This window comes from Ricinus communis, chromosome 8 (assembly GCF_019578655.1).
Source record: "Ricinus communis isolate WT05 ecotype wild-type chromosome 8, ASM1957865v1, whole genome shotgun sequence".
Classification (NCBI taxonomy): domain Eukaryota; kingdom Viridiplantae; phylum Streptophyta; class Magnoliopsida; order Malpighiales; family Euphorbiaceae; genus Ricinus; species Ricinus communis.
The window spans coordinates 16,164,801-16,177,222 of record NC_063263.1 but is presented as its reverse complement, the minus strand read 5'-3'; the positions used below and the strand labels follow the sequence as shown (position 1 = coordinate 16,177,222).

The 12,422-nt window shown below is 32.9% G+C and overlaps 1 protein-coding gene across 1 annotated transcript; it reads left to right on the top strand.

The window, feature by feature from the left end:
- Positions 1-3,073: 3,073 nt before the first annotated feature.
- LOC8261010 (vacuolar fusion protein MON1 homolog) lies at positions 3,074-11,404 on the top strand. The gene is made up of 14 exons (XM_048378074.1): positions 3,074-3,960; positions 5,268-5,347; positions 5,476-5,547; positions 5,656-5,695; positions 6,018-6,119; positions 6,231-6,352; positions 7,093-7,225; positions 7,353-7,444; positions 7,849-7,930; positions 8,134-8,198; positions 8,585-8,887; positions 9,002-9,093; positions 10,402-10,466; positions 10,885-11,404. The coding sequence occupies exons 1-14, from the start codon at positions 3,514-3,516 to the stop codon at positions 10,978-10,980; spliced, it is 1,791 nt and encodes a 596-aa protein (XP_048234031.1). The 5' UTR covers positions 3,074-3,513; the 3' UTR covers positions 10,981-11,404.
- Positions 11,405-12,422: the final 1,018 nt, after the last annotated feature.

Here is a 12,422-nt window from a genome sequence, read left to right as displayed (position 1 = left end):
CTCCTAAACTTTGAGGGCGGAGTCAAATAAACCCTTTTTACTCTTTTTTTTTTGCTATTTTAACCTAAGATTTACCTATTTTTAGTTCAATCTAACCCTTATTTAGGAGAGTAAATTGCACTCTATGTATTAAGAGAGTAAATTCAATAAAAGATAGTAAAAGTTAATTTTTAAAGTAAAATTTAACAAACAAGTAATTAGCTATTAATAACAGTATTAAAAAATTATAAATTTTTAATAAATATTAACTATTTTTATTTTACTTTAATGTTTTCTTTTTTTTCTTAAAGGATAGTGATTTTTACTCTCTCATCCACTGATGAATTGAGCTAAAAAATCAAAGTTTAAACTTAAAATTGCCTGAAAATTTTAAGGACCTATTTGGACCTTATTTCAGAAAATTATATTTGTATGATTTCTAGTAATTTGATCAAATTTCTTTTAATTTCAGGTGATTAAAATTAAGAATTAGCTAAAATTATCAATACTTTTGCTTTCAAGACTATTTTTACAAAAATTAAAAGAATTGATTAAAATTATTTAAATTTAGAAAATTCTTTTGTACAACTTGAGATTGGATATGACTTTTTCTTTTCCTAAACAGTCTAAAAGTTTACAAGAATCACGTGGCAAACAACAAGTCTTATCTCTTTAATCTCCAACCTTAAAAAAATAAAGGAACATACGGTGTTATGAAAAAATATTATGTGCCATTAAATATGTATTATCACATATTGCATTCATGGATAGTAGAGAAAGATGATTTAAAAAAAAAAAAAAAGATTAATGTTTGTTTAAATATTTTAAAGATCGTCACAATGACAATTTTTTAAAATAATTAATGATAAATAATCTTTTATCCAATAAAATTACATTATTAAATTAATAAAACTACTAATTGGATGAAAATAAATTTATCTTAAACTCCTCTATTCAACAATGACTTAAAATTTATTCATAGCCGTGACCATTTATGAAATGAATCAATTTAATTCATTCACTTGAGAATGATTACAAGCATTAATTTTGAATTAAATAGTCAAAATTATACAAACATATATGAAAAATTCTTAATGCAATTAAAAATTAGGTGATATATGCAGATAGTATTAGCAGGAAGAATTCTTGTAAAGTGCTTCAATTTTGCTCAACCACTTCAAAGATTTCCAGGAATCATGTGACTAAGACTACCTTCGACAGCTATTCTGTTAACCTTCCAACCTCTTAAAAGTAAACTAGCATGTCACTGAGTGCACTGGCTGCCCAGCTTCACATAAAACATGAGATTGGTCTGATCAAGTTGAATTAATAGTTTATCTTATTTATTTATTTATATAATTTGGTAAAATTTGAATTATGAAATCTGCTTTTAAAATTATCTCAAATTACCGATCGAGTTAGGACAATAAGTTGTTATTATAATAATAATTTTGAGGTCGAGTTAGGCATATATTATAGCTATACATATCATTACTATGCTTCTGCAAAAGAAACTAAGCTCTTCAATTGCAAAGGAATTTTTAAAGCCCTGATACTTGACAATGGAAGATTATTCTTAATTAGAAAAGGTCAGATTGAAAAAAGAAAGGAGCCATGCTAATCTTCTCTATACCGTTCCAATTTTATCAGATCCCGCCTGCGTGGTATTTTCTTATTAGGGCTAAAAGTGAATATAACTAAACGATGTGGGTTTCGCGTCCGATTCTAACCTCAACACGAGTACCCATAATCATCATGTAGTTACATTACGTGTAAGGGTCAAGAAGCCCAACATCCTTCTTGCATCTCAGGGCCCATGTGGAAGCAGACAAGGTGCTCGTCCACTCTTATAAAGGCTCGATGTTGGACTCTTGGCTCAATTCCACACAAATCTCGTAAAAGGCCCGAAAGTGGTTTAGCTTACTTGTGGGTAAGGCCAGATCAGTTACTGCTAAAAGTCCTCCGCTATAGGCCTGTTCATAAGACAATAAGTTGGCTTTTGAGAATAATATTTTCTTTTCTTTCCTTTTCGCCGCTGCAATGCGAGGAATATGGAAAATATTTGAAGATTGTAATACAGTGGAGGCCTATTATCGAATCACATCACATCCTTATGCTTGAGAGGTATATATCTGTAGATTTGGGGTTAACAGAGGAGCTAGAATAAGGCTAATGGGGTACTAAAGAAGCAAAAGTTCCACTGCTGTTTGTTAAAAGGGAGGTGTTGATCAAGTGGGTGCTGCGAGAGGAAAGAAAAAAATTAGGAATTTTGTATGACGGGAATGGGAAAGGGCTTGCCGGAGTAGTGACCAAAATCATATTCTACAAAAGATGATTACAAAACAACTCTCTGGTTCGGCTGAATCACAGATTACATTGTCGTATTTAATATTTATGCTCATATAATATGATACAATGATAAAGAGACTATAGGATATATGCCCCATAATAGTTTAAGGATCTGATGAAAATTTATTCATATACACGATATTATAAATGCTATAAATTTACATTTAAAAAAATATAAAAAATAAAATAAAACAGAAATAATAAAATTAAAATAATAAAATATATTCGTTTATTAATATAAAATTCATCTAAATAATTCTATACTTTATTAAAATACAATTTAACTATAAATATCTTATATAAATTTAATTATATAAAATAATAAATTAACTTTTATACTATTTAAAATATATAAAATTTTCACGTATTTTTAACCAAACATTGAAACAATATGGAAGGCGTGATTCCGGAATTCTCGTACGTGGCTAAATGAATTCTCAACATGTTCCACGTGTCAGTGCAAAGACGCATGAAATCAACGTCAAGTAAGGTTGAAAAAGTTTATGGCACATCAATTTTATAGATGGATATATCAAGAGGAAATTATATAATTTCCCATTTTTAAATTTAGTTTTTATATCCATACTAGTTATATATTAAAGATATTAAAATATTATAGAAATTTTATAAATAAAGTGTCAAATGACTGAATCATTATCCTCTAGAATTCAATATGCATTTAGGCAAAAAAAAAAAAAAAAAACAATTGAATCAAAATTAATGATATTTGATAAAAATAATTAAACTTTTATTATCATTCAATTCAACATTGATAAATGCCAACAAGAAATACTCAAATTTTAAAATTACTATTATGAAATTCTCATAAATACTGTGAGTCATTTATGTGAAGCTATAATTGAAAGAATTAGTATAAGTACAAAATGACTAAATAGATGCCTCCAGTCAAGAACATAACAAAATTGAATTTCGTCCTTTGCATTTGTAATTTCTTATCATTATTATTTTATTTATTGTCTTCCAACTGTACCCGAAACAACAGAAACTCGGATCCAAGTAAATCCGAAATTTCCTAACCAACAACAACCAGTCAGACCATCACTCCTCCAAATCACTCTCATCAACGACTAGTAGGGGGCTCCAACGACCTCCAATCTTCGAAATATAACTCGCTTCTTCCTCTCCTCCTTCAAGGAGACAATCAAAACCCTCCAATTTACATAAATGTCGTCCGATTCAAGCTCCTCCTGCGGCGACGATCCCAGTCCTAACCCTAAGCCTCTCGAGACCCAATTCGGATCGGTTACTATTCAAGAATCCAATAACATCGTTGAGAACGACGACGCTGGAAACGATGAAGAAGCGGTTAATGGATCAGTGAACGAGAACGGTTGTCGCGAAGAAGATAGTGACGTTCAAATTCAAGCTCAAGAAGACATAATAGAGCTCGAAGAAAGCGGCATTAGGAGAAACAATTCGGAGGTGGAAGTGGATTTACCGTCAAGCCCTAGCAGTAGCGGGTACGCCGGTGAGAGAGGCAGTAGTAGTGCCTCTAGTGCTTCCAGAATTGGCGATGCGAGTGAAGATGATCAAATTCAGGAAATTACGAATGATAATACCGTCTTGGACTCACAAACAGCCTGGACGCCTGGGAAGCGACATGTCGATGAGGTACTGTAATTTATTTATGAATTCAATGATATTTCTGATAGTTTTCAGGTTTTATCTTTATAGTGCATTAACCTAGTTAATCGGCCGGTGATACTTTTGAATCTTTTTTTGTCCAAAAAAAAAGTTTGAGTATCTCTGTATATACTAAAATCTAACCGCAGACTCAAAAGATTTGTTCATTCAACATAAGTTGTTTTGCAATGAGAATTGCTTGTGGTAGAAGTGTAATTAAGGTCTTTTATTTTTTGTTATGGTTTATGTCTCTGATGGGTTTTGGGTGCTTATGAATGTGAGGAAAACTGGCATTAGCATTGAAGATAAAGTTTATAATAACTTTCAGTTTAATATGTTACCCGAGGTTCCAGTTTTCTGTGAGATATTTATAGCTGTCTGTAAAAGTATGCTTTGTTAGCTTTTAAGTTTTTGAGTCCTTCGCTGTGATTCTATAAGTGGTCGTTTAATAATTTTCCTCTAAAACATGTAAACTGGAAGATTTGTTCCTTTCTGTTTCTATTTGGCAGGTAAACCTCCATTCAGGAAAGTGATAAAACATTAATAAAAAGGGGCAGAATAATAAATCACTAACTGTTGCCACACAGGTTGTGTAATACTCAATTTACAAGATAGAGTAGTCGACATGTGTACTGATTTGATGAAACAGCCATTTTTTTCTCTAGAAAATTTTCAATAGAGGAATTAATGGAGCTGTGGAATACTATCTAAACCCTAGGAGCAATGTTAGAAGCTGAAAAGGGAGCAAGAGGTAAAAGTTACTCTGTTGCTACTGCTATCTTGCTGGTCTGCTATGATACATTCATAGTTTGCAAATCTTCATTGATGAGAAAAAGAGACAGAGAATACAAAGCTCTAATTATATGCCACTTTGTTTGCGATAGTAATTCTTTGACGCCTTTTTTTTTTCTGTGATCAAGAGATTACACAGTGTTTTCCTTTGACCAGTCATATAATGTGGATGCTGATAGTAAACTCAAATACAATTTCTCACATACCTAAAGGCTTTAGAAGAGCACCCTTCCCTTCCAGACTTCTGTTTCACTCAAAATAGCAGATAAATCATAAATGGGGATTTGGTATAATCATTTATAAGTCACACACCATGTGTCAGTGATCATTTATTGGCTATCATGATTCTGATACACTTCATTTAATGGACATGTATCTTTTGAAAGTTCATGCACATATTTCTATCATTTATTCATTTCAGTGGCTGCCATTTATGTCAAAAAGTACAATCTCACTGGACTCCTGCAACATTATGTCTTGTTTCATTAATGAATGAAGTGCAGGATGATGCTTCCATTTCATGGAGGAAAAGGAAGAAGCATTTTTTTATATTGAGTAATTCCGGGAAACCAATATATTCCAGGTTCGTTTCTAGATTACATAAAAGCAAGTACACAGTTGTTATCCACCTGAAAACAGAATAGAGTTGAATTTAATATCTTTTGCTCAGTGTTTTATTTGTCCTGTTCAATTTCTCTTATCAATTTCCAGATATGGTGATGAGCACAAGCTAGCAGGGTTTTCAGCAACATTGCAAGCCATCATTTCCTTTGTGGAGAATGGGTACATGAAATTAAGATTTCTTGTCATTTCAATACCCATTAGTTGGAGACTTTCTACTTTTAGTCCTATCAAGAACTTGCCATAATTTGTTCATCATCTGTTTTTCAGGGGGGATCGTGTCAGATTGGTTAGGGCAGGAAAGCACCAGGTTTGTGTACAGTATTTTATCTTCTTGGTAATCTAACTTTGGAATTACCATTTAAAGAAAAAAAGAGAAAAATAATAAGAAAGAGCTAAACATAAACATATCACTCTCAAAGCCTCCTACTAGTTAGTAGTTGTGCTTGTGTTTCATTAAACTATCTTGTCCAAGTTCTCCAGTCAGTGAAAAAATGATGAACATCTGCCTCATCAGACCTATTATACTACTCATGCTTTTATTGGAAAATCAGATATTCTTAGTGGATGCATGAAAGAGATTTAGCGTACATAGAGGTGCCAAATCATGTGAAATTTTTTGTTTTGTTTAGGTAGTCTTTCTTGTGAAAGGACCAATTTACTTAGTTTGCATCAGCTGTACAGAAGAACCATATGAATCACTAAGGGGGCAACTGGAGCTTATCTATGGTCAGGTAGCCATTGATTCCCTCTCTCACTATTTGCACTTACTATAGTAATTATCTTTTGGTAATTTTCATACAGTTGCACTTTTCCTTGTGAAACTTAATTTGACATGGATGCAGATGATACTCATTTTAACAAAGTCAGTGAATAGATGTTTCGAGAAGAATCCGAAGTTTGATATGACACCCTTGCTTGGAGGAACGGATGTTGTATTTTCATCTCTCATACATTCATTTAGTTGGTTTGTTTCTCTGCCCTCATTTCAAATGCCTACTTCTTCTGGAGTGTAATCAATTAAAAAAAATTGCCCCTCGTTTCGACTGTTCAGCTCTTTCTTTACCCCCTTTTTCTAGCTTTATTAATTTTAATGAACTTTTGAAGCAAAGAATATAACCCTTCGTGGTCATGGAATTTGCAGCACACATATCTCTAGAAATTATTGTGCATCAAACTAAATAAGGACAAGAAAATCCCTGTGTTGCAGTAGAAAGTATATGATTAATGTAGAAATCTGGAAGATATAGAAACCAGAGATAACTTAGAAACAAGATAGTAATATCTGCATAACTTCTCTTGTTAGTGATATGATGTAACTACAGTAAAAAATTGCCATATGTAAAAGTTATAGTTGTGTTTATTATGTTTACGTGGCATACGTGTTGGGACAACTACAGTTATGCAGCCTCAGTTGAATTATCCCATCTATTATATGCTTGAAGTGTTTATTGATACTTGAACTATAAGAGATGTTCTGTTTTCTCCCTCCTTTGTGAGATATGTTTTGCTAGTATTTATGAGGTTTTATAATTTTTCCCTTTCACATAAGCAAGTTGAAATGCCTAGGATGCATTATTACATGTTTCATTTCTACTGTGGACTTTTCTCTAGTTATGAGCAAGTTGCATAGTGGAACTTCCATGTGTTTCTGCCTCTAAACTAAATAAGATGATGCTGAGGGAATTTGCTTCTTCCATTTGTTAGGAATTCAGCCACATTTCTTCATGCATACACCTGTCTTCCACTAGCTTATGCAACAAGGCAAGCTGCAGGAGCTATATTGCAAGATGTTGCTGATTCAGGTGTCCTCTTTGCAATATTAATGTGCAAACACAAGGTAAATACACACTGTTCCCCCTTTTGATCCCTCTGTCCATCTTTATATTATTGGCAGTACCTTCTTTAGCGTTTGTTTTTCCTGCTTATATTAGCCAGAGTTTTTATAACATTAAACCCAATTTCAGGTTGTCAGTCTAGTTGGTGCTCAAAAAGCTTCTCTTCATCCTGATGACATGTTGCTGCTTTCCAACTTTATCATGTCATCAGAATCATTTAGGTAATAGGAGTTGTTTCTTCTGTTAGTGACCAGATATGGACATGATAAGTATGTAATAATACATAATGAGAATGGTTTAGAGATGTAAATTACACTGGTAATGAAATCTTATTAGCAAAATCCCAGTATCTTCAAAGCTCTTTCTTTTCTTTGACTTAATCAGCTTATAATTAAAATAGTTGGAATAAGACCAATATTCTGTTCTTTTCTTTCTGCGCAGTTAAGCCCAACTTTTCTTAACATTGTTTCTTTCTGCTTTTGAAATTTGTGATTTGACACTCTCTTCCTCCATTTTTTCAAAATTCTTCTCCTTCCTTTCTATTGTGACTTCATAATTGATGCATGATTGTGATATCTGAACTCTTTTCAGAGTGTAATCTTACATTTTTTGGGCCTTTATGCAGAACATCTGAGTCTTTCTCACCAATTTGCCTGCCAAGATACAATCCCATGGCATTTTTGTATGCTTATGTCCATTATCTTGATGTGAGTCAAATTTAATTTCACAGCGTTTATTTTATATATATCCAGCCAACTCCATACTCTCAATGCTTCTGTTATGGTTCTAGGAGAAATTATTGACCCTTAATCATATTCTTTTTTTCTTCTATGTTAAGTGGTTTGAATTGTATTCTTTATTATCAGAGTGCCTTTGGGAATGACATATCACTTGCACTCTTGTGTGGCAGGTCGACACATACTTGATGCTGCTTACTACTAGTTCAGATGCATTTTATCATCTCAAGGATTGCAGGTAAATCCAGTTGCAGGTTAACTCAATAACCAATTTGTACTGAGAGAAGTATAGAAAATAATCGAAGAGAGACTCAATATTTTCTTTAATTTGGACTAACTGAGGGATAAAAGCAAGAAACTGCAGTCCCACATTTTGTTTTCTCCCAAGATGGAAAGATTTGAAGGGAAATCTGTATGACTATTTGATATCTTTTGAATTTAAATGTGATCTATATATAATGGCTAAATTGCCTCAAATATTTTATATTTAGCATGATGTGGATAATGTCTAACATGACAGTACGGCATGATAGAAATAGAATGCAATATTGCTTCTAGATACTTATTCTGATATTGATTGTTAGCTTATTGTGGAGTAAACAAAATATTTGACAAATTTTACAGGATTCGTATTGAAACGGTTCTTCTGAAGTCCAATGTTCTTAGTGAAGTTCAGAGATCAATGTTAGATGGTGGGATGCGTGTTGAGGATCTGCCTGGTGATCCATTGCCTCGTTCTGGGACTGCTTCTCCCCATTTAGGACAATATAAATTACCAACTGATTCTCCTGAGAGATTCAGGGAATCATATGTTGGCATTGGTGGTCCTGCTGGGCTTTGGCATTTTATGTACCGCAGTATATATCTGGATCAATATGTATCTTCCGAGTTTTCATCACCGATTAACAGTCCGCAACAGCAGAAAAGGTAATGCTGCTGAATCCTTTGGCCTTCATCAGATTTTTCCTTTTGACATTTCTTCATGGTATAGATGGTTCTGGAATTTAATTCTATAAATTGAGGAACTATTCCTGTTTGCAGATTGTATAGAGCTTACCAAAAGCTTTATACTTCCATGCATGATAAGGCGAATGGTCCACACAAGACTCAGTTTAGAAGAGATGAGAATTATGGTAAACTGTTTTTATTTTATTAAAATCCTCTTTTATTATTCTTTGTTTTAGCTCATTTGCTCATGTTACATCTTTCTCAGGATAAACATAGGCTTTTCAAGTGTTTTGCTTGCTGCCATTCACATTTCTGATTGATATGCTTGAGGGAAAAAAAGAATAGAACTGAAAAGAAAGGAATATAACTAATTTGGACAGAACAATGGCCATGCAAGACAATTTCCTTTTTTCTGCTTCTTTTGTTTTTTGTCTGGAAAAGGCTTCTGCATAAATAAGTTTGAATTGTCCAATAGTGTCTTTAATTGATATTCTACTAAAAATTGCTCTTATTTGCTTTTACCTTAGTTGGAGAATGTCTCAGTAGCATCATTGTACTTTACCATGAAATTTTACCTTTGCATATTTGTTACTAGATGTTGGTAGTAGCAATAACTTCTGTGCTTAATTAGAAAGTTTCTGGTTAAAAACCTATTATTAAGCCCCTTAACTTTTCAGTTTTATTTTATTAAGCTCATGACTTTTTATTTTGTTCTATTGAGTTGTACTTTTATTTTTATTTGGATTAAGAACTTACGCATATATCATGAGATTTTTTGTTGTTATATTGAGCCCTTTATTTTATTTTTGCTATCATTAAGGACTATTGGGTCCTTAATCAAAGCAAAAGTAATATTACAAGGGCTCAATCAATGAAAAAAAATAAAATAAAGGGCTCAATAAAATAGAACTAGAAAAGTCAAGGGCTTAAAAATGCATTTCGCCAAAGTTTTTGACAATTTTTGAGCCATGACAATGTTATTTTCGCAAATTATTCTGTATTCATAATTAATACTCTCCCCTCCCACAAAGGTATGCCTACTTTCATTTCACATATATATAAATTACAGTTAATATAGTTAAAGCAATAAATTTTGCTCAGTCTCTTACTAATACATCCTTACATTTAAATTAGATGACTCATTACTCCGTTAACAATAGATGGTTCATGTTACTAAATTAATGGTATGTTTGTTGATAAAGGTGCACATTAAGTACATCATATTAGGAAACTACTAAATTAACTATCCTTTCAAAAAGTAATGTGGACTATAAATGAAAAAGGAAAATGAGCTATCCTTATGGGACAGAGGGAATATATTTTTCAATAGACCTTTGTGGTATCTGAAATTGTTTGGTTTAGTTGTGCTACTTGATATTTGTTTCAGTTGCATATAAAAATGTTCTGTTTTTATGCTCAATTCAGAAGCTGTCAAGGTGGATTCTCATTTTTTTTTTCTTTTTTGTTCTTTTCTGTGTCTTTCTTTGTTACAGTTCTACTCTGTTGGGTCACCCCAGATTTTGAACTATATGCAGCATTTGATCCCCTAGCAGACAAGGTTTGGCATTCACTGATGCATATATCTGACACTTATTCTTCAACTTTCTTAAAGTCTGGACATACTCAACTGATATCTAAACTTTAGGCCTATGCATCCAGGTAGTAAGGCTAGCCTTATTTACCTAATGTAAATCACAACCCACTACTAACTTGTAAGATAAGCTTAGATAATTCCGTTCTACAATAACAATCTATTCTGAAGGAAAAACTGCATGTAGTAAAGATTGTAACGGATAGGGCACAAATTTAAAATCCTCTATACTGTATGCACTGCCTTTACATTTGGTTAGATTAAGTTTTTTTATTTATATACATCCTTAAATATCTGGGTTACTTTGTCCTTGGACAATGAATCACACACCGAGTAAAATAATCTAGATGGAATGCTGAAGTTTTTGTTTAAATTGAATATGCAGGCTATGGCAATAAAGACTTGCAACAGGGTTTGTCAATGGGTGAAAGATGTTGAAAATGAGATATTTTTGTTGGGAGCAAGCCCTTTTTCATGGTGATATCCCAAAATATTTTTGCAACACTGCATGTATACTAGTTTCGTTTATTTTATAGAAGTCTCACAAGTTTCCTCCCTACTCACTGTGAATTTGCACATGCTAACAGTTTAGCACCAACTTGGTCTGTTTTCCTTCCGAAAGGTTTGCTATACTTGCGTGTTCTTGTTGTTGCCTCAAAATTGTAAGATCAGCCATTTAATTAAAACAACAATTTCTATGTACTAGTTCTTTTTCTTTCCCACATATAAGCGAGCTTCTGATTATGGTAGATACCGGGATCTATGTATTAGAGCATAGAAACTAACCATTGGATTCTATTATTCTGTAATGTATTATTTCACATAGTACTATTGTCTGTTCTTAGCATTTAGTAATTGTTGGTCAAAAGTTAATTACACGAATGGGAAGTTTACATCTTCTGTGATACTGTTGTACCTTATAGACTGATATTGGCCGGTTTGTAACTTAAAACCTATTCTTATTGAGCTTTATAGTAATATCTTGGGCCTTCCTGGAAGCAAGATCGGAAATGCTCACATACTATCATATCTGCACTAGCGGAGATGAGCAGGTTTATGCAGACATGGCAATGATGTCTTGGAGGATATTTCTCCTATTTGCTGATTTGTCCATGTTAAAAATTTAGCTAGCACTTGTTACACAGTCCCTCTTTCCTTGAACACTCAACATAGGGTGGAGAATATACATTTACAGGAGAAGCTTCAGATCCCTGATAGAAACGGTTTATATGTAGATTCTGAATAGGAAACTCGCAGTACATCTTTGTGAACACACTGCCTAAAACCCAAATTGGTAAATTTGGACATATTGCTTTGACAGGCGATTTGCTTGAACGGCTCACTTGCTTTCTGCAATCATTAATTTTGGTCCCAGCTGAGGTAATATCCATGTTAGCATCCTCTCTTTCCTTTATTACATTAGCACATGCCATTCATTGTCCCTCCATTACGTGTCCAAACAAATATGCTAACTATAGTAATTTCTTTTATAATGGACATTTATTTTCTTTTTTTTCTTTTTGACCCAGAAAAATTGAAATGAAATTAATAGTAGGGCCGCTTTCATTTCATTCTGGCTTGCAAAGATGCATGTTGAAAATGCAGCTTTAGTTGATATTCATTATATATCTTTTCACACAGACCTTACATGTGACTCTTTTTACAGCATTATTTGTCTTACCTCAGTAATTAAAAGACCCTGTTTTTGACAGGGTTCTTCTAGGTTTCCATGCCATAAAAGAAAAAAGAATGAAAAATTTAAAGAAACTATGGTGCATTACACGATATGGTGCATTACACGATATGGTGCACCTTTTTGTCTGTGAAGTTAAAGTGAATGTTTGCCAGTAAAATCTACTTCTCCTTAACGTTCCATTTGGAGATGGTTAAAGAATAGAGTCAGAATAATATGCATATACCATG